The 24,214-nt window shown below is 35.9% G+C and overlaps 1 protein-coding gene across 3 annotated transcripts in view; it reads left to right on the top strand.

The window, feature by feature from the left end:
• LOC126869776 (uncharacterized) overlaps window positions 1-24,214 on the top strand; it is a 126,125-nt gene that overhangs the window by 43,371 nt on the left and 58,540 nt on the right. Inside the window, exon 1 of one of the 3 annotated variants that reach the window (XM_050626721.1) lies at window positions 14,968-16,176. The exons of 1 other annotated variant lie outside the window; for it this stretch is intronic. In XM_050626721.1, coding sequence (XP_050482678.1) covers window positions 16,157-16,176 — 20 coding nt within the window. In that variant the 5' untranslated portion in view covers window positions 14,968-16,156. Of the gene's footprint in view, window positions 1-14,967; window positions 16,705-24,214 lie in introns of those variants that run through there. One more of the 3 variants, XM_050626723.1, reaches the window with a different exon arrangement.

Below are 24,214 nucleotides of genomic sequence, written 5' to 3'. Positions count from 1 at the left end.
TGTTGTAAAGACTGCGCTGAAGGGAAGAATGTCGGAGGAAGAAAACAAGTGGGTGTTTAACAAATAACTGATGGATTCTATTGGCTCAATGATTGCAATTGTTATCTGTGATCGACAAACAGGAATGCGTTCTTTTTCCGCGAAAATGAAAGAATGGAATGCTGATCGGTGTCATCTCACCGGAAGGCGCCTTTACTTCAGTATATCATATTCTTTGTATATTGGGCAGAAAGTTTCGAAATATTGAAAGATTATATCTGATATTTTAACACAAATGTCATTTGATTATTTGGCAGCATCATTAAATCGTTATTATCATGTAATGAATATTTAAAGGGATTAAACGTTACGTTACTTCTTTTATGATAATACCACGAGTGTGTGACTCGATAGATTATAAAAATTCACAATTGAACAGTTAAAAATACAAAATATATCATAACAGTAGAAAGCGCGCGTGTATCGATTTTTCGTGAGTAACTAACACAAATAACAACGGCTGGGAAATTTTAAATCGTTTTAAAAATAGACGTACCTATGTCCCAGTTTTACCCAAAACACACACAGCCACACAATTTTGACCGAGTTTCCCCTACAATAAATACTTTTGTGTTGATCGGTATTAACTTCTCTTACAATAAATACTTTTGTGCTTAACTCGTATTAACTTCTTAAAAGCTATCTGATAGAGTTTTACCCAACAAAGGAAATACCATGTGTAAGAGTTTCCTGTTGCTATTTCCTGTGAAATATATTCCGTGATGAAATCTTTTATTGACCTGCAAAGTTATTTCACGAGTTTTTTCATTATATATCTTCAACGAGGGATATCATTTTCTGTTTATAATCTATTTTTCTAATTAGTATTTAATGGCAAGTGAACGAAATGAGATACAACAGCTGAAACTGTATTGGTATTTGTTCTTAGAGTCCTAAATGTCCAATGATAAAATAACCTCTTATCTGTTCATGAAAATATAAGTAGAATTTAAATTGGAGATCAAAATATTTCTATCTGTTTTAAACATTTCTATTGAAAATCTATTATGAATGTATTGTAACATTTAATATACAAAGGAACTTTTTTAGATACGAATAGTAACGATATTCGCAATATTTCTGCATAAAGATAATATGTATTGTGGAAAAAAACATCCACATAATTCTGTATCGTGGATTAATTCGGAATAACATCGGTGATAAGGCTGTTAATCTTAACCATGGCCGATATTATCCGAGCATTGCGTTAATCTATCAGCAGTACGAAACTGTAGGATAGCGTTTGGAGTAATCACTTGAATTGCCGAAGTACGATACGATAAAAATAATTCAATCTCTCGATAAGTACATTTATCTGTAAATAGCGGAATAAAATAATTATAAAACAAAATTAAATTATGCAAGTTATTAAATTTAATAAATAAATTATATAATCGTATAAAACACACAGGCACAAAATTACTTTGTGTACGTGAAATAAATTATCCGTATAACTTCGACTGAAAATATAATGAAGGAAAGATGTTATGGGAGCTAATTTAAGAGTAGGGAAAAAAGCTTAATTTTATCAAAGAACAAAAATAAAACGTAAAGTGCAATTTATCATAAAATATACTGTTAAAGATAGTTCCGATATGTGCTATAAATGAATCATATAACCCAACGATTGCAGTTCATTCATGATCTATATCGCGATCATAATCACGTATAACGACTACAAACATAACATTTTTCTCGAATTTTCTTAAGAAAGTACTTACAGTTGATTAACAATAAGCGAAACTACTGCGACGTTGTCGATACCGGGATATCACACGGATATCTTATTGTCAGCGCTAAATACTACGGCGCCACTGTAGAACGCCGGACCTTGGGATATTATTATTCTAAAGAAGCAGGAATAGAACCCTTTTTTCTTCTACGAAAAGGAAAACAGTTGCGAAACTTTTATCAGAATTCGACAATCGGCTAGAGATAATTATTGATAATCAAGTTAATCTTGTAGATCACTTTCTAATCTGGCCTTCATTTCCATTGGTGATTCTTCTGAGAATTCCTTGCAACTTTCTTTAAAAAATGTCGCATTTTCCTGATACGTTGGCGCCATGAACAGGAAATCTATGGAAGACAGCTAAAATATCTTCAAGCGATATTTACAGATAATTATCTTGATATTGGTAACATTTTATGTGATATATTTTTATATGTAGGGTGTGAAGTAATTCTCCATTTTGATTCGATTACAGATTATATTATTTTTATATTTAATTATAGATTCGATTATAGATTATAGATAAATAGATTCTTCGATTATATTAATAAAATTATACATTTCCATAAAAAATGCCATAAGTGCCATAAATCTTTACGTTAAACTTAATCATAATCTTAATGTTAACTCGCTATAATTCCAATTTTTCATCTTACACAATTGTATTTATGCTATAAGCCTTACAAGCCTTATAAGATACTAACCATCAGATTTTCACGTTTGTTCATTCTCTTCGCGATTCGCCATATACCCGTTCCATTAGAGAAATGCGAAGTGAGCGTCCGTCCGTGCGGAAGTCGGAAGTCGACCGACAGCTTCTTCCACTTACGTATCGTTCTGGACCGTTCGGTTTTATGGACAGTAAGATCAGGCTGATCCCCAATTAAATGATTCTTAGCTACAGCTTATGCGAGACATCTTGATAAGACGGCTTTGCGCCAGTATTACTTGCGTCAGACGGGTTAGTACTTGGCGCTTGCGTAAAGGGCCGCGTAAAGTCTTTCGATTAGCCGCGCACGTATTCGCGCGTCCCTGTCCCATTGACACGTGGGTTACAGCACGTCGACACGTGGACTTTGTAACCTTCGTTCACCGGACCACGTGGTTCAACCACCTCTGTTCTTCGTCAACGCATCTCCTTACTTTGTGTTTTCCTACTCCTCTCCTCTTCTCTTCTTTTCCTTTTTTATTTGAAAATTAACACGTTACGGATGGAGGACGTGAATCGACATCTTTTGTTTCTGAAGCGTCGATGACGGCGGACGATAACTGGATCCATAGATTTGTAAGATAATATACATATGGTAGCGGACAAAAGAAAATTTAAATGTAAGTGGTATAAAAAATACTGTAATTTTACAAAACAAAATTGTATTTGACAATAAAGTACGTGTGCAGTGAGTATTATAGTATATACTCCAGATTAGATGATTGTCAGCAACATCGTTAAAATTACATTTTCTTAAAAATCTAATATTTACGGCACATGAGAATTACGCGGACTACCGTAACGAATAAATTACATTCTTCGCGCAATAAGCTTGGAGTCTTCTTTGGCAGATAACAATGAGAAATTCCCTAACTCATTGTTAAACACGTTCGTTCCTGGTAAAGTGAGTACGTATTTCCCGCAAACGAATTAGTGTTATTGCATTATCTTCGATAAGTGAACATTGTTCACTTGGTACTTCGTTCCTTAGAGACATTCGTTGTTATTCATCATTCTTATTTGTTTAATCTCACTTTGCGGCCATGATCGTTTATTGTTTCCTTTCCTTTGCGACAATGTTCATACTTAGTGAACTTCGTTATGTGTTTACGCATTAAGTAAAAATTTATTATCTGTTCATCCGCTCGAATGAATTATCGACACGCGATTGTTTTACTTTTATTATCAGTCTGCAATTTTCATTCGCACGTTTAACTCACGCGTTCACAAATATACGTGTAAATTGTCAATAATCGGTCATAGCTTTCATGCTATAGCATATATTGAAATACTAAACCCTACTGCGTTCTTTATAAAAAGGTTTCTTTTTAAATAATAATTGGACAATAGCAAATATTATACGTTGGTGGATCAGGTTTTGAAATTAGGAACACACGTGTAGATATAGTATGGTCAATTTTAAATCTGTTCGATATTATCTATCGTGTGGATGTGTCGACTGTAGCGGCTGACTAGTTGATTAAGCCGACTATCCGGCCACTTTTGTAGTCGACGATTGGTCAGTTAAGTTGACTATCCGGCTCCTATTGTAGCCGACGACTAGTCGGCGAGTAGTCGGTACAAAAAGCCGATTGATCAGCTGTGTTGCTGATAACTAGATAGGGCACAGAAATAAAATTACGAAGTTCTATCTTTACCGTCGTTAGTATAATTTTAATATTTTCTAATATGCGGTATATTTACTTATAGGTACATATTTATATGTAATACAATTATTGCATAAAAAGTTAGAAATAATAACTAGTATTTATTGAAATAAACTAAATCAGTATCAATTATTTAGGAGCTTTGGTCACTGTTTCTCAATTTTACCATAACAAAAATCTCTGTAAAACTAAGAAACAGGATGTAATAAAATAAATATAACAAACAATATTAAACAATCTTCGTTGCTTTCGCAATATTAAATAAGCATACATTTAACGCGTTTTGCACAAGTGCTTGACAATGACCAAAATGACCAAACTAGTCGATCGACTAGTCGGCTTCTTAAGAGCCGATTAATCGATTAGTCGGCTAGTCGGCCAAAACCTTCGTCGCTACATCTCTAATCTATTGTTTTCGACTGAGTTTTGTAGTGGTTAGATTCTTGTTGAGAAATTCATCGTTGACTTCTAATGCATGTAATGCGGTAGAATGTTCTCTCTGCCTTGTTCCAAAAGAACTGGAAACTGAAAGTTCTTTGGTTCGTTGAAACAACGATGAGATTAAAATACAAAAACTCGAGGAGTGCATACTGGTATAGTCAGATTTCTCGAACGGATTCCACTTCTAAGAATCGAATTCACAGAGCGCCGATACGACTTCACCATGAACAGAACAGAGTAAACCACGATACAAAGAAACAGGAAAGTGGAAATCAAAAGAAGAAAGTATGATCACAGAATGGTTAAGGGAATTACTGTTAGCGGTATCTTCGTTGGAAACGGAGCACGCGCTCATCCTATCGCGGTTTGGTACCGGTATAGGTGTATCTGCAGACAATAAATAAGTCGCGATAACGAGAGAGTAACGACAGCGGACCTGCAATCTTATCGAAGGCACGCCGATGTCTCGAATTTATTTTCCAATCAGCGGCGGTGTTTCTATTATATGTGCGATTGCCGCTCTTGCACATAGTCATGCATGTGAGTAAAATCACGCGTGTGTAAGTACGTATGCATTTAGCGACATTGCGATTTAAAGCGCGCTTCAATGTGACTCTGATATCACTTATTATGTACTCTCGTTGCTTCAAGGAAGGAAAGCGATGAAATGGATTTAATGCCTAAACCATTAACGTGAATTTAAACACACGTTACAAATTATTAGAATTAGTTGATTCTAAATGCAGTGATAAATTATGTGGAAGTAGACGTGAACTGTGAAAAATATTATTTACATATTACTTATAATCTAATTAATTACGAATTTTTTAAATTAATAGCGGTCAACTGGAAAAATATTAAAATAAAGTGTTCATATATATTATAGTCTAAACGTTACAATTCATGAGCGACATATCACACTAATATTATTTTAGAGTACTTTTACTCTTCATTCAAAATCGAGATATAAACGAATCGTTTTATATTTTACACATTTTATACATTTTATATATTATTTAAACTATCGTAAAAATATCGTAATAAGTAACAAATTGTTTGCAACAAAATAATTTCTTATCGTTTCCGTATTTATACTTACACCACGAGATACTACACATGTATCTGATCCTTGGCAGACTTTAAATTGTCCCGTGTTATTTCCGTGTACTTTTCAATCCACGGTTCAGTGATTGACAGCGAAGAAGCTGGCAAGAGCAACGAAAGAGGGCTCCTTGAATGGAAATCTTGTGAAACTCTCCGCGCTTTCTGCGAACAGAAAATTCATTCACACATACGCGTCGGTTTGAACAACAAGAGAACAGTCCGCCACTTATCGAGGCGCCGTCCTAAGGCGTCTATTACCTGTTTGCAAATATTACCTTCGTAGTTTAGAACGTTTCCTTGACGACGTTCCTGCATCGTTTCACTTCCCGACTCGCGTTTCATCTTGCATTCCTATCGGTTATGGCTTCTTTAAAATCTTATAGAGGTACTTCTTCATTCAATGTTACGCTCGATGAAAAGTTCGAATTTGATCCAAAATATTATTACACATAATTCGATACGTTTTTACGATTAGATAAGTGAATTTTCGTGTTAATTATATTATTATCTAAAATCTTCGATCGATACGGAATTAAAACAGAAGAGTATCTTTATGTATATATCTATAATTGGTAAATAAGTCTCCTAAAATTAATGGTAATATTATTAATAAATGCTATATTTAAATTTATATATTCCCATATATATATATAAATTTATAGAATATCTCGATGCACGAAGAAGAGTAGAAATACTGTCAGCACTGTAGATTTTGTTGTAAAATATCATGTTTTTGAAAAGAAGAGAAATTTCGAAATTTGTCTTTTACCATTTCTTAGTCTAGAATTTAGAATGAAGCTTCCTATACTTAGGCTAATTTAAAAGAAGATGATAAATTCATATCTCGATGGCACACGATGTTCATCTATTTAGAAATAAGATGTTTAACACTAGCGTGGTCAAAAATTCTACGTTTAAATTGACGAAAATAATTGATCGAAGTGTATAGGAATAATCGTAGGTACGCAATTTGCGTACAATTGGATTTGCGTAGTCGATGATGAACGATGCGAAAAATTTGAGCACCACTGGGAAGGCCACACATGCAGTATTATTGTTGCAGAGTGGATCTCTCGTCTCAGAGGACAAGCTGTTGTTGTAAAGGCGCGAATGTTATTGCAGCAGAAAGTTGTGGTGTCACAAAGCTGCGGTGGGTCTCGCGGCATTCCGTCCGTTGTGTGTATCACCTAAAGATATCGTCACTGGCAAATACGTCTCTTTCAGGTCCCAGAAAAATCACTACCAATCCATCTGTAAATTTACCGTGAGAGGCACCATAACGTGACAACTTGCAACATTCGATGCACATTCTTGCGCTTATAGGAGCTCGAGTTTCACGCGCAGCATCCTAAAAGGTATTACCAAGGATCGAGCCGGGCGTTGATTATCAGCTTCACTGTCCTTTTATGCCTACATCTACGTCTTCATTTTCTCATCGCTGGCACGAAACTAATCGTTAACTTTTATTGGATCCGATGTTTCTTGGATGGATGCTAAGTCGACTTTGAAGGATTTGTTGCCACTTCTACAGTTAATTTAACGACCGTGAACGTATTTCAGTGCAATTTCTAGTACACAGAAATTTCTCACCTTACTTACGTTCGGATAAATTGGAATATAAACTGCAGAGACAGGATAACATTCTCGAATGACAAAACTGCAATTGTAAAATTTATAAACGAAGATTATAAGTGAAAATGCGTCAATTATATTTTTTTATAGAAGAGTAATTTTAAAATTCAATACACTGCTCATCAATTCCATATCAAAACTGTTTTCTTATTTAACTTTCGGATTAAGTATATACACAACGTTTAAAAAATATAAATAACACGTAATATCATATCTTTCCCATGCGATATCAAGACTACATACATATATACATACATATACCACGTTTTGACGCAGAATCGGTTTTACCAGTGAATTCATAGATCACCCAGCCGCGATTCGTTCGGAATACATCACCAGGAACGTGTGATCGCGGGTTTGAGATTCTTGACAAATTTTAAGATTGACGCAGGAATGTCCGAAATCGTTGGTAATAATTCGAGGAGCCGTGGAGGACCACACAGGATCGAGGATGAATCCTTGGAGGGTCCTGACTTCTGAGATGAAGGTATACGTATACCTCGTGGCACGTTACGATGAAATAAAACGTGAACGTACCTGGTATGCCTCCATCCACTTTCAAAATCCTCTCGTGGATCCTGCGGGACATCCTCAGCCGCATCGTTACGTTAATGGGACGGACTATTATTTAATTCCACCAAATTGCCGGTCGGCCTCCGAAACAGGCGTAAAACCTCTTAAAAATTGCCGCAGGACCTTCTTACTCCCGAATTCTACGAAAACGAATTTAAACGAATACAAACGAATACAAAGTTCAATACTGTTTTCAACCAATAACGCAGATCGTTATCACGTTAATTTATATAGTCGATTAAAAATATTGGATACGCCACCACTTCCCGTTTCATTTGAAACTTATCGAGTCTTGTGATAAGTTAATTGAGTGATCGTATTACATATATCGAATTAATTAATACAAGTCACAAAGACCTATATATAAAGCGGATGTCTTTTTTATCGAAGGCAAAGGATAGAATTTAAAAAAGCGATGTCTTTAAGATTCGATCTTAAATGATAGCTATTATAAAGTAATTCCATCTTGAATTCCGATCATTATCTCGCACTAAAACTATTCATCTAGCTGTTAGGGGAAATTGCATCTTATATTATCTAAACGTGTGTAATTAATGATATATACAACATTTGATTTGAAACCTGGTGTTATATATATACAGTGACTGGTATTAATATCCATGCACGATAATATACGGGATATTTTATTATTACATATATAGTTGATTGTTTTCTAATATATTAAAACAGATATTGTAGTTTGCAGAAATATATATAAGTTATTTAATGCACGTACCTTCTCGAAGTAAAAAAAACAATAAATTTCACGAAGTGTCCCAATAATAATGCTCATGAGTATTAAAATGTTTATAAGAATTAGCTAGAAAAATTATCGTATGTAAACCGTTTATTTTTCTTTTTCTGATATGATCAAAGAGTAACCAGAACTATTGTAAAAGATTCGTGTTTAGGCTATTCTGGTCATTTATCCGGAGAAAGGAAGGAACGTATAGCGCGTAGATATTGCGTAGCTGGCTTACATATGCGCGGGAGTTGAATTACGTGGTGTCGCGCGAGAGTAAAGAAAGAGAAGAAAGGAGAAAACGTATTAAAAGGATATAAGAGAGCGGGCCGCGACCGCAAACTGATTAAATGCGGTTTACTCAGACTATGCTGCTACGCCACAGGGCTCGGTTCCGGCCTGTAAGCTACACGAGTTGAAAGAAACTCCTTGTGACTTATGTACTTGTGATATACAATGTACTGTATTCTTTACGGTCACTTGAGTTACCTTATGATCTTTTTCTTCGATCAATTTTCTGCCTATATTTGTATTCCATTTCTATCATTGCTGTCATCTGGTTTTAATCGTTATCATTGAAACTACGTACATCACTTGAAATGTATAAATTATCAAGTTAAAAATGTAAACTTGAAACTTTTAAGATCCAGAAATATACAAAAATATTAGTTTTATATTAAATGGTAAGGCATATTAATGTCTGATAATTTATGTGTCTTATGATTAAACACTGGAACTATCAAACTCGTTAGAACGACGAGTCTCACAATCATATCTTTTCTTTCTGCATTTACTAAAATATAAATTTACTAAAATACAGGGTGCATCGAAAATGCTATGTCGACCAGAGGTGACTTGTTATGCAAAAGCAAATCGGAAATGTGGAGTGAAAATTTTTGAAACGACGCTTCGTTATCAAGAAAAATCAACGATGAAGTTTCGTCAAGTACGCGTGCACTTAAGAGATAATGAGAGTCGGTTGAAGGAGTTTCTGCGCACTCAGGTACTCTATTTAGTGATACAAACCGAATGGAGATGATTTTATGTACAAAGGAAGCCGGAAATTTAATACCCGTGCACTTGAAAAGTAACGAAAGTCAACTAGACGGAACTTCAAAGTTGATGTTCTCGGAAATGAAGTCTTGTATTGACAATTGTCAGTCTACGTTTTCCACTTACTTTGCACGGAGAATCAGCTCCATTCGGCTTGTATCACCGAACAGAGTGCCTAAATGCGTAGAAACCTATTTAACCGATTCTCGTTATCTCTTAAATGCATGTGTACTTGACGAAATTTTATCGTAGATTTCCTCGCAACCGAAAACTTGTTTCACAAATTGTCACTCTACATTTTCCATTTGCTTTTTCCTAGAAAATCCTCCCCTTTCAGCTTGTATCACGATTTTGGGCACACCCTATATACCAGTGCTGTTAAGAAATTAACATTTATTGAGATAGAAACATGATTGTATATATCTACTTATTTTCGTTATGAATAATGTTACATATCGTACATATTGTATAATTTAATTAGATTGATATACAGAATGTTTTATTAATCGAGAATAAAGTTGCCGAATAATATATGTAATATCATGAACACTCTTCCTTTGGAAGAGAAAAGAATTTCGTAAATAACGAAATTAGTTGAATTGTATCTAGCAGACTAACGTATCTGAAGTACACGGATTTTTTAAATCACATTATCATAGTAATTGAAATTTTCGTGATTAAAACAATCAATATAATCAGGACGTTCCAAATGATAGCAACTCTGTATTAGATTAAGTTGATAGTCTTTCAGTAAATTCCAAAAAATTAATATTAAAATTGACTTATGAATAAAAGAATCCAATATTAAATTATATTATAATAACTGTGATAATAACTATATAGTATAATATTATTCAATAGAATATTCTTATATTAATCGTAATTATATAATTCTTAGAAATTCCATAGTGAATAGTTTTTAATCTGCCAAATCTCATGAAGATAAACTAACTTATCTGATTAAGTCTCTTATTCGTCCAGGTGTCTTTTTACTTTAGAAAAGTATTTTAACCTTCAAGACCGAATATTTAGTCATTTAATGATATTGATAGGAAAACAAATATATTAAGTGGAAAATTAAGAATACAAGAAAAACACGTTAACAATTAGTTACATATTCAGCGTACAATTAGTATGAATAATACATTTTATTGTTAGCCTTTTTTCAATTTAAATTCGTGTTTACTCATTAGCAAATGTATAGGAAAATACATGTGCTGTGTATGAAACATTAATGTTATAGGCAGTGTTTTTTCGAGAAATTTGGTTTCCTTGATAATCAGCAATAAATCGTAGGAAGAAGATAGATTTAATCAATATCGATTCGTGATATTTCAAATTTTAGCGTAAACGTTTATCAAAGAATAAAAAGTGATCATTACCCTCCTTCGTGATTCGAATACTCAATGTTGAAGGACGTAGCTTATGCACATAACTTATGTAATGTCACGTGTCAACAAGAATCTTGGCGAATTATAATTGATATACATTTGCACTCGTGATTTTTCTTTTTTTAGCTGAGAAACGTGCGTGTAACCTCATTTGTTTTTATTGTTTGACATTCAGAACATTTTTTTTCAGTATACATAAATCATTTTAATTCAATACTATAGTTATTGGTAATTCTAAGGTTTAACATTTCTGTTTATAAAACTATGATTTTATTGATACGGTGTTAATTTTCAATCGTTTTATCTTCGGCTACATGAGTAAATGATAACAATTGATACAAATGAATACATGAAAACAATTGAAAAATTCTATACTTTATCAACTACTTTTATACTATCTTAACGAAAATTTCAGAATAAAGGTTCATTTATATAAATCGATGAACATAATCGTATATTTTAAATGTATTTTATTAAAATGTAGTGATTGAAATATAATAGTTGCAGTAAAGGCCTGAGATCCACAAAAAAAAAAAAAAAAAAAAGGTCGTGCTTCAGTCGTAGAAAGAAAAAGTTGTCGACAAAAAAAGAAACCGAAAAATGAATTTGTGCTAGTGTGAAATCTTGCAGTTTGGTCGTTCGATGGAAACTTCGTGTAGTGAGAAGGGTATTTCTTTGTAGAACGTAAATGGAATCGGAATTTCACGACCCGGTAGGCGTCTTGGTTCCACCTGATAAGCGAGACAGAGGTCCTGTTGCATTGTACGTTGACTTAAACCGTTGCAGGACTCAGGTATTTTAGTCAGGTGCTTTCGTAAATTTGACCTGCACTTGGCACCGGCATTTGTCACCTTCAATAATTAAATGTGCACCCAAATTTTTCCTTATTCCCGGGTAAGCGTCGGCTTCTGACCATTTTTTTCTTGGAGCCGACTTCTCATCTTCAGCAGTAAGCTAACTGCTTGTTTCGTTCCTTCCGGGGCAACTCGAAAACGGTGTAACGTGTAGCATAACAACAGTGGGCCAGATAGTCAAGATAAAGAATCGTGTCTCTCCAGGATCAAACGTACCGATCTTCAGGAACGTACTATTACATACTCGCCAACGTTTGCCAAAGTTATTTGAAAATAACAAACATTCCATTTAGCTTTTTACTTAGTACTATCGATAAACTGTTTAGGTTTACATAACCGCTTTTTTTCGTCGCTAGGAGAAGAGATCGAGATTTCACGCAAGATTTACATAGACAGAAACGGGCAAATGTCGGTAGAACTGTGTCAATATGGTACGGCCCTGCGAGGTGCCAAACTCTCTCACACAACAGTCCTTTTTCCGTGAACGGAAAATTAGACCATTCAGAATACGATTTGGCGACAACGAGTCGGAACTCTAATAAGACCTAGAGAAACCTTGGCTCGACTGGTCTTCCATGAATTTCGAGTGACAATCTCTTTTCAAACAGTTCGGGGTATCGACAGAAATTAATTAACGACCCTCCGGGCAAATATTGTCCTTCTCGGATCACAATTATCTTCCGTCTCTTAAAAAGTTGAGGATACTATTAGAAATTATTAGCAATTTAATTCTTTTCCAAATGACGAATTAACTCATCTACTCTGTGGAATGTAACTTAAAATACGAATAGTGTCATCAAAGCTATATTTACAACAGAAGACGTAGATTTATTAAATTTGCTTAAACATACAAAGCTGAATTCTTATGTTAGATCGTGTCTCACTACTATCTGGATCACAGACTATCGCATTTCTTACGCATAAGCAAAGTATAACTGCCAACGCACACATATGAAAACTAGGAAAATGGAAAGAGTCTTTGCATCGGAATGCGATGAATCTAGACTTCGCATAATACACTGTGTCTCATGACTGTAAATATATGAAACCACTCAAAAGCTTTCAATCTTTATATGTCGTGTTATACATTTTTAGATGTTAACTCGATAACAAAAGAACGAAGTACACCATGTTTGACATCGTATTTAGAAAGAATTTTCCTTTTTCTTCTACAAAAAGGATAGATCACGTTCACTGAAAACGAAAAAAGAAAAACGGAAGAACATCGATACATACAATGAATAACCATTTAAATCATACAATAACTATTAAAAATACTGCTACTGAATATTGAAGCTATCTTCGATTTTTGTCAAGCTTCGCTAATACGATCATGACATTCTGCTATCATAGCAACGCTAATGAATTTTCAAAATGTTTCATATAACGCACATAATATATTCGCAGCGTATGTCTAGGAATATTCGAATAGCTTCGTAAGTTTACGTAAGAAATAAAAATTTTAGATTGGTTTTATAGTTATGAGATGTACTCAGTACTTATGTATCTGGCATACGCGAAATGTTCGCTCGCACAATGTAATTCTCCATCACTAGCGACGCAGCGAACGACTCCACGAAACGAGCGTGATCCGCCAACTTTCTGTCTGACATTCTGGCGATCACACGCGTGTTGCTGATAATCACTGGTCAATTGATAATTAATTATCTCGTTGTTGAGCATGCGTTCGACGAGACGTGAGTCGGTACGGTTTGCAAGCCAGTACCTCATCTTCAGCCGGGCGAGATGAACCAGCTCTCCAACCAATCCGACTTTCTTTCCTTCGCGATCACCTTTGTTCTTCTTCGACGCTCTTCGAACCAGTCGGACGTTCATCGTGAGAATACTGTAACTTTAACATTTATCGAAGTATATTAAAAGAACTGTGCCGTTGACTCTCTCGAGAAAACAAACTTCGAACTGGCTGGACATTGCGTAAGAGCCGCGCGTCATCCTCGGTATGGTTGATTCAACACAAAGAAGAAGACGGTGTATAGGTGCGTGCCGTAATTTATATCGTGTGGCCGTCATCTTCGCTGCGAAATAAAAATAATAAGTAACGACGGAATATGAAAGAATCCAATCGATAGGATGCACGTTAATGTTGTTACGTTGTTTATGCCACTGATGTGAATTCTCACGTACGATACATTGATCTGTCGATTGATTTGTATGTTTGATCCGAATAAACGAGTTGAATGTTGGAATTTTTAAATTGTCACGTAAATTGTCGCGTAAATTGTCACGCAGTATGCCGTATAATACGTAAATATTTACATCCAAATTGGAATCGAATAAGGAAAAACCGACACGAAATAAATGTGTCGATAAAGCTGTGAAATTGATTAATCATGCCGAAATTTTTGCAATTGAGCAAAGCAAATGAAAGGAGAACAATATTACAAACCTAATTACGAAGAAAGACTATTACACGAACAATGGATATGTTCGATGTGTTGCTTTTACTCGATGTATTGAAGCCAATGTACATTTATCGATAAAAGGATATCGATTATTGTTTCCGACGAGAATACAAGGTAAATAAAGGAACTGCGAACGACACGCCTCCTGCGTGGACTTAAATCGAAATCATTCAACAACGATCGATCCCCCAAAAAAGAAAAGTGCTACTCCTTACTTCTTTTTGTTTACTCAACTTCCGGAGGGTTCAAACCGACTTTGATCCTAAAGTAAACGCCAACAGCTTTTTTAACGTATTTACCTTCCTACCTTGCAGAATAGAACAATATCGATAGGGTTGCAAGGATACCCGTAACCCATAGGGTCTATGGGCAGCTAGGAAAGATGTGAAGACTAAGAGGGAGTGAAAAAGGGGTAGGAGGTGAAAAGAAGGGAAAGAGAGTTAAGAAGAAAGAAAAAGAGAGAGAGAGAAAGATTGTTGGGAGGGGGTAGTAACACAGCGAGAGAGAGAGAGAGGGGGGTAAAGTAAGAGCGATGGAGGGGCAGCCTCGTGTACGCAACGAGTGGAGGGGTAGCACGAGAGGGGTGGGGGTACGGACTAGGCAAGCAACGGCAGCAGGGCAGCGGCCAGGTAAGCGAAGAGCGAACACTAGTGGGGCTGACTCGCGCGCCTCCGAGCCTCCGGGACTCTCACAAGTTGTATATCGTCGTGCTACGCGTTCTACGGTCGTGTTGTTGCGCTGCCACCGTCGCCGCTACGTCGTAGTTGTGCTCGTGCAGTGACAACGCGCCGTCGTGCTCCTACGTGTTGATCGTCAACGATCTAACATCGAACGTATTGCCAACAAAATTCCAGCTAAAGAACGCAACCGATCGTCGACCTGTCTTTGCCGCTTCTTCTTTTCGTTCTTTGTTTTTTTATCGCATACACGAGAAAAGCAGGAAGAAGTTTGAGGAGAGACGCAGGTTCACCATATACCCGAGAACACCTCACTCCGAAAGGAGTTCTCCCTCTCTCTCTCTCTCTTTCCTCGGAGCTTTTTACCGTCCACCCTCGTCGCATCGTAACACGCCACTTTGGGTGAGCGCCAACGATCCCCAGTAACGCACCGACTGCTCAGTCACGACGATGTTGGCACAAATCCAAGTGCGCCCAGTGGTTTCCTGCTACCTGCGCCGCGCTGGGGTTCTTACCGTTTTCGCCGTTTCCAATTCGTTCTTGTAACAAACACGGTGAGAAAGTGCGAGTTTAAGGATCAAAGGTTTCAGGGGTTGAACGATCGTGAACACGATCTTGCTGAAGTGTCCGATGCGATTGAGGAGTTTGGTTTGTTACATGTTCGTTTGCTCGATCGGTGGTGGCTGCGAGGGAATCGAACGCCACCACGGCGCAGTGTTTACATGTAGCAGTGCGCGAAGTAATCGAAGGTGCACGAACGGTTTTCACTCGGCTTCTTCCGCGAATTATTCAAGTTTTACCAGCGTTTTATTCAGTTCGCCTGTTTAAAAGTGTAATGTGTGAATCTGTTAGTTCGCGATCTGGTTCGACTTAATGACGGATACGCCTGGTACATTGACCGATCATCGAACGAGGCGAGAGAGTAACATTGTTGAGGTGTTCGCGCGATAGTGTAAGAGAGATTCGATCAGTGAAGTCGACGGGAGAAGTAACCGTGAAAAGTATCGTCAAGAGAAGAAAATCGCATAATAAGAAGTCGCTGAATGCAAGGATTTTGAAAGTAGCTCCAGAAGGCCAGCCCGACGCGATGCGTCGACGCTGCTGACGCAACGCGCCTGGATGCGTCTCACTTTAAGCACGTGAGTGATCCGATTTCCTTAATTTTGAACAAGTCGAAATAAAAGAAAGAAAAAAATAGCGGCGATTGAAATTCGAGTGAAGACGTTTTGATTTTACCTCGAAGCGATCCCGCTGGATCGTTCGAGGATCCGATTTTTCTTCCATCTGAATTGTTTAGCGTGCGATCGGGTTAAAAATGGTTCGAAAGCGATCGGGTAAAAGAACGATCTCGGCATGTCCGCCACGATATTCGGATACTTGAATGTTCATTCCTGTGGCTCGTGATTTACACGTGCGCGTTTTAGTTGTTTGTTTCGATATCCATTGTCGATCACCCCATTCTGTATAGTCGGTGGTAGCCGTGGTGCGATAGTTGTGTTGCTGTTGGTGGTAGTGGTCGCGAGTGCGCACGCGACGACCGGTGGTGAATGATCCTGACTCCGGGCTGACAAAGGTTTTCGTATACGAATACTGGGATGACGTCCGCTTCGGATTACGCGCTCTCTTTACGATCTCGTCAATCTACATCGTCTAACGCGGAACCAAATGTAAGTGTTTTAGCAAGCACGTACGGCATGTATCTTGAAATATGCTCTATCGCGTATTTCGTTAAATTCTATCTCCTTTATCTTGTTATCTTCATGGTTACGCGACGATGAATGGAACCATTTTTTTGCTCGTTCGAAAGCGAACATCTTTAGAGGTTTGCGCGAGGAACGCGTTTAACGCCAGAGGGAACTTGGTCGAGCTGTGTATGCTTGGATAACGGTACTTTAGCTGGCAGGGGGTGAAGTGTTAGGAACTAGTGATACAGTCTACAAACCATGCAAATAGACGTGTAACGTGGAACTAATATTTCCCGTTCTACGACACGCATTGAGAAAGTGAAGTTATATAAAACGAGACTTTATGTCGTGTTCGATGTGAGCTCTTATAAAGATTGCACTGCGTTTCATAGCTGATGCATTGTTCGTACTTCTTGAACATTCTATGAGTATGGTATTAGTGATCGAAATCTGTTAAATGTTTCGTTATTGGAATTTCGCCTGACTTTAGTCAAACTCAAAATACTTTTAATTTAACTAATTGAAAGTTGGGGTTGAAGTTAAATTATAGGAGATTTTATGACGCGTTTATATCTTCCAGTTAGATCCAAAATACATTAGTTGTGAAATTTCGTTATTACTTAAAAATTATTAATAATCCTGATTTTATCCGAAAAGAAATGAAAACAGATATTTTCTTGTAATATCATAATTTTCTTAGATTACCATATTCTCGATGCATAATATTACACTTTTCTAAATAAGTGAATTGTTTATAATTCCGATATTTACTCTATGAAAGAATCTACCTAAATATCGATTCTTAAAAAATATTCAAATAAAAAAAAATTGTTTATTATAATACTCATTCATTTATTTTTCGGCGGATGGTATTCACACGTATCTAGAAATTTTCAAATCTTTGATACAATGCCACTTCAATAAGATATTTATTTTGAAGCCATCGATCTGTCACGTGTTCTAATCTCCCATTCTCCAAGATATCGTACAAGTCTTCTAAGAACAAGCGTAAGTTTAGTTTTACGTGACCGACGCGACGGATAAAAGCGTAGCAATCCGTAGATCCTCGATCGGATGCAACCTATGAAGATGATGGAATTCTGTTACTTTGGTGGTTATCAAAAGCGATGAATTGTCAGTTGAAAAATCAAACGATACGTCGACGATAAGCCAACATATTTTAGATAAGCGAAACGCGCAATTAAAATGCTTTCTGAATGAGACTCGTTCGATTAACCAACGATCGCATAGACTATCCGGCTCTCACGCTCGTTACTGTTCTACTTTCTTCTGTATTTCTCCCTTCTTATCTCTTTCTTGCTCTATCTTCCTCCGTTTCCGACATCTCGACTAATCTTCGATTGCTGCAAACCGTTTTGAACCTTCTTCCTTCTTCTTTCTTCTGGAATGATAAATCAAAAACCCGCTTGCTGTAACAGTTCTCTTTTGTCTGGTAAGATAGCATGTATAGTTAGCTTTGTGCAATTCCTTATCGAGATTCTGATTTTTTATGGTCAATTCAATTTCACTTATCTGTAAAATCAGTAATAATAAAACAAAAATTCAAAAACATTTGTGTGACACAGTTTTGTAAAATAATTACAATAGCTTAGTTACGTATATTTATTAATCGCCATACATAGTATCTAATAGAATCGTAATTATTACTTCAACTATAGAAATAAATTAATTTACTTCTCTAATCCATCATTTAGTTGACACGTGAAAATGAGAATACTTAATTTGTATTTACGTATTCTATAAATTGCGATAATCGATAATACTGCATAATTATTGTCGTAATTTTTTTTTAATATATATTTCTTTTGATATTGATAAAGATGTATTATTTAATTCTTTAAAGTATTTGAGACAAATACAGAAGAATATCTTAAATAAATATTTGAAAATCAGAAGAAAATGGTATTGCGACAATTTGCTAATCTTTCTTTTTAATGTTATCTATTTTGCTATTAGAAGAGAATTGGTCATTGACCACCGTACAATATAAATCTGTCTGATATTTGGCCAACGCTATATTCTCTAGCAATAGGTGGTCAAATGTTATTTTTACACATATTGAACACATGTTTTGATAACGTAATCAGTCTCCACCTCGTGTATGTCGACGATAACAAACCGGTCAATTACATTTGCTTCCAATTACCCTGCGTTATTTTTAATGGCTCTTTCGATATATTATATTTCTAACAGGATAGCAAACGCTTACGGTTAAAATCAAACGAGCGTTAAAATCAAGCGTGCGCTCGATCTAATACGATCGATGTAAAAGGAAATGCTAGATTAATTTCAAAACATCCAACTCTTACGAAATTTTCCTCGTCTACCAATCTGAATAGTGAAAATGTTCGACGAATATGACGTGATGAACGTAATGAAGCTCAATTCACGCTACAAACATGCGAACGTTTCAAATCCTGGCGACACATGTGCTAAGATGAATAACAAGCGAACACAAGAAAGATTTTAGCGGACGTAAATCCGGTTGTATTGATCGATGATGCACTTCGATCCATTATTGACGTGCGTTGCAAGAATATGTGAAGTGCAACGCTTTAAACCTTGTTCTGCAGTATTGCGAATAGTTTCGTCAATTGCATAACACATAGCATTGATGTTGATGTTATGCACGCAGAATTTACATTGTGACCTTTCTAAGTAGGTAAAAAGTGGAAACAGTAGTATTAGGAAGTATAGTTATAACGATTGCCGATTGAGTTTGTAAATATAAAGCAAATTTGTATATTGAATTTTGAGCGAATTTTTTCTTTACTTCTTCCAAAATATGTTTTATTTGTTTAAGGTTAGTATTTGTGGTATGTTATCAAAAGATTATAACATCCAGTAATTATATAGTATTATATATCTATTATCACAATGGCAAGTATAAAAGTATAATATTCTTAGAAAGTATGATTAAGTCACAGATATAAAGTTTCAATTGAAATATAGTATAAACTAAGATCTCAATCACGATTGATAGAATTGGAGGTCTTAGCATTTTCTTTCTTTCCGATAGAGTATATCGAATAGTAGCCTATACCGATACAAGTACGAGGGCAATCCAATCAGGGAAAACAAGGTCGCGGTAACGATATTATCCGCCTCGTGTCACGGATTGATATCGAATACTATAGCGGTAAGGCTTCGTCAAATAGATTTGAACATTGTGAGCATATAGCGTGCCAACATTTCCTTCAAATTTCCAGAATCAGTAGAACCACGATATCTCGATGCAAAATACATAACAATTGCAATATGAAAGTAATATTATCCAAGTGACCTCGTACTCAGATTGTTATTGCGTCTATATTAATATCGATTAATAATTTTATAAACAAGGTACGAATATTTATGCACATAATGAAAACTTAAATTATATTTCATGAAAATATACGGAGTTTACATGAGATAAAAGTAAAAAAATGGCCAAAGTAAAGCATTCATTTCTATGTCTTAAAATTTTACTTACGCTTTATTTCTTTAGTCTCGTATAATCTCATAAAAATATGTATTTATAGTTATACTTGTTTAATTTAGTCATAAATTATATGTTCGTTACGGCATAGTAAGTATAAAAAAAACAGCGCAAAAACTACTGCAAGAAATTTACCACAATTAGTAAAACATTGTCAGACGATCGTTTAATTTCAGTGACGAATAACCTGGTGAGAAAGAAAATGTGAATAATCGAAACCCGAGAAGACCCATAAGTGTTTCTTTTTTCTTTTTCTCTCGAAATCTGTATCTTTTCGATTTAATAAGTTCCTAATTCACTTAGGTGTCATTTAGGTAAAAATACCAAAGAGTAGTGTCTCTCGATCTGTGATTAGAATGGAAAGTGGCGAGTAAAAGATTTTCTAAACCTATTCGGTGCTCTAATAGAAGATCCATTACCTTTATCGTCGTTTCAACCTCCGACTCGAAGTCAAGCACTTTGCTGCTTCTTACTCGGTTAGGAAAGGCACGAGAGTACAGGACTGATTTTCTTAGAAATCGACCGGCAATTTCTTATCAGTAATTTGGTCAATTACGAGGTTCGATAATGTGTTAAGTAAAGGTTCTCGTTTATGGGTTGTGGTATTTCTCTTTTCGTAGCAGGTGTACGAATAAGTAACTTCAGCTAAGTTATCTACTTGGAGACATTAAACGTGTAGAAGCAGCCATCCGATCAAGCTATTGCCACGCTATTACAGGCTCCATTGGTTTCTGTCATCCCTTCTTCGATACCCTAGAATTCCAAATATTTCGTCTTATACTCGATTACCAAAAAACCTGTCCATGTATCCGAGTTATCTAATAAATGGGGATAAGATGGTTTAAATTTATACGTAACTATAGTTTCTTTCAATGTTTCGTTTTTTTAATTCACATACTAGGTTGGTGAATATAAAATCTAATTTTTTCGAAGTTTGAATTTGACGAATATTCATTAAATTTTATATTAAATTTTATCAAACTATATTAGAGATGAAGAAATTTAATATGAATCAGCGTTCATAAAAATCTGGAAATGTCATTATTAGTAATCGTGAATAATGAAGACATATAATGAAAATAATAATAAATTTATTTCATATTAAACGATATGAAAGTTGTTGAAAAGAAATTTGGCATTTGAGAAAAGGTAAAGTTATCCTCTATTAGGCAGCTTTTTCATGCGCAAAATCATTTTAAGAGAAACTGTAAATGAATGGAAATGTAAGAACTGTTATATTCTATATTTTATTTGATGATTTTTTTCTCAAATATCTACCTATTGGACATTACTTTAAATAAATTGACAAGAGCAAGAATTCTAACAAAGACCTAATATCATCGTTGTTTAATAGGAATTTCCGTAACGCTGTTTGAAAGAATACGGCCACGTAACAAACACGGTATGAAAGTAACTTAACGCGCCGCGCCGTGCGTATCGCGCGTACTCATTCTCCCTTCATGCACATAAGCACGCGTTTCTAGACTACACGGGGGAGCGTTTGAAAGAGTGACACGGCCAAACGCATACGTTCAGGTTGTACATTTCAATACCGCAAACGATAGCACGTGCAACGCCTTGGGCTGAGATCAGCGAATATAAAGAGCTTATAACTAGCAAGAAGGTCATCTATTCATCCAATGATTTAGTCAAACAAATTTAGAGATTTAATGTATACTCAATAATCTGCATACAATTTCAAACAAAATTGTTCGATCAAGTGATTATCTCAAAATAGCTTCGATTAAAAATTTACGAATTTTTATTATGGTTTTACCAACATCATGACGACATTCCCAAAAAATTGTCAATTTTGAAGTATATACAAAAACCAACATTAAAAGTAAATTATTTCTTAAGACGAATATGTAAATATTTTGCTAATAAAATTATACATAAGAAGTATTTCGAAGTTCAAAGAGTGTTTCTTTTTCTAATAATAAACGATATATATATAAACGATATTTTATTAAAAATTCTCATGACACAAGGACTGTTACCTAGATTATAAAAGAAACAGATCTTTTTATCGTCAAATGACCGAATTACTAATAATCTTTTATTTCAAGCCTCGTATTTCAAATAGATTTACTTATAACACTATTCTTAGGTCTATCATTTTTGGCAAGTACTCTTATAGAAAATCAACGATATGTACTTAATTGACAAATCCACTGTCTTAGATAATCACAGATTACGACATGCTTCGAATAATGTAGAAATCACTGGAAACGGTATTTCGGCAATTCACACTTAATCTGACATTCCAATCGCCACGTTAAGATTTTAATAAGTCCACATACGTATTTGTCCTAGATACGTCTGCTCAAGGGATAAGAGATCGTCCAAATATTTTGATAATGCCTATTATCTGAAGATTTCGCAATTAACATCAACGGTGACGCAATATTCGATGAGAAACGAGCAAGCGAGCAATCGATTGTCCACAGTGTTTAAGTTATTCGCGCATGGTTCACGGTGTGGCAATCGGCGCCAGGGCTCTCGCGTCAGATTGAGCTTCGACCTCGAGGCAAACGTCGGGAGCGGGCTCCCGCCACTGTGTGCTAGCGGCTGAATGCTACCAGTGCTACCAGGTAGCAGTGCATGAGGCAAGGTAGTGCGCTGGCTCAGGGTATTTCTACATTCGGTGTTCGTTACGGGGCGTACAAGTCGAATCGGTGTAAGGTAACGGCTAATCCTTCGAAATTACGCGCGCGGTTTCCAACAGCTGCTGGTGCCGCTTTCGCGGGAGGAAGACTAACTAGCGGGTACAAGGTGGTACTCTTATTTTTCCCAACGAACCACTTGGGCGGTCGACTGGCTTATACTACGTGTATTTACTTTCACCCGTATGTTATACTTGGATTCATCGTTTCACGCTATATTTCCTTTTTCATAGGTTCTTGCTTACAGATCTCTATAACTTCTGCTTCTACTCCTTCTCTAAGCGAAGTTGATATTTATGGATAGTGTCGTTAAATCTGTCCGATGTTAGCTGTCTTGGTATATATAACGTATACATGTAATGTACACATGTATGTTTCGTACAGAGTAAATTTCGTTATTACACAGACTATGGCTTACTATGATGTAAATTAACAATAGGAATTAGAGATTGAATTTATTCTATGTTTTTTTTAAAATGGAACAAGCAATGAGAAATAACAATAATGTTTATCAAGAAACAAGTTAATATAATGTTCATTTTCCGCACATAATAATATTGTCCCTAATAATATTGTGATTAACCACAAAATAAAAAGAATGTTTAACATTATATAGAATATTTTAAATATTGTATTTGAAACTTGACTTTCTGAAATGTCGGATAATTCACTTGACAATTTCAGTCTCTATTCTATACTAGGCAAAAAATGTCGAATAGAAAGTTGTTACCCTACTTCAAAGGTTTATTTAAATATTCATAATCCAAATGTTCCATAAATCAAGCCTGAAACTCAAACACGCTTACATACGCTGCACATTTCAAAGGATTCTAACTAAACCACTAAAGGACAGCAGAAATCGAGTTAAAGGATGATAATATCACACAGGCCAAGGATCGTTTGTCGTATAGAAAGTACCTCAAACATAATGAAACGTAATTTACTTTGAGCAAACGTCCGATGTAATGTGGCGCAAAGCGCGTTATCGAACGGGAAAATAAATCTCGGAGTATGAAAGCAAGGGAGAGAACGATCGATGCATTCGGTGGAATCGCCGGGGGCACAAAAGACGCGGAGAAGAGCAGCCAGCCCTCAGCTTACAAAGCTCACAATACGGTTTTCTGGTTAACAATCGCGATCTACGTTGATGGATCTCGAACGATACGAACCGGAAACGGGAAAACCACGGGCAAATGACGCGAGTACGATTGCCGCGTCCATTCGAATCTTTCCATTTTTTCGCCTGTTATTAGCCAGAGTCGGCAGAGACGAGCCAAAATGCGGCCATTTCTGACGGTCGTTAACCGAACGTCGAGGCCGCATTGAG

This window comes from Bombus huntii, chromosome 9 (assembly GCF_024542735.1).
Source record: "Bombus huntii isolate Logan2020A chromosome 9, iyBomHunt1.1, whole genome shotgun sequence".
NCBI classification, from domain to species: Eukaryota; Metazoa; Arthropoda; class Insecta; order Hymenoptera; family Apidae; genus Bombus; species Bombus huntii.
The sequence above is the reverse complement of the archived record's forward strand: the minus strand, read 5'-3'. Positions and strand labels throughout refer to the sequence as shown.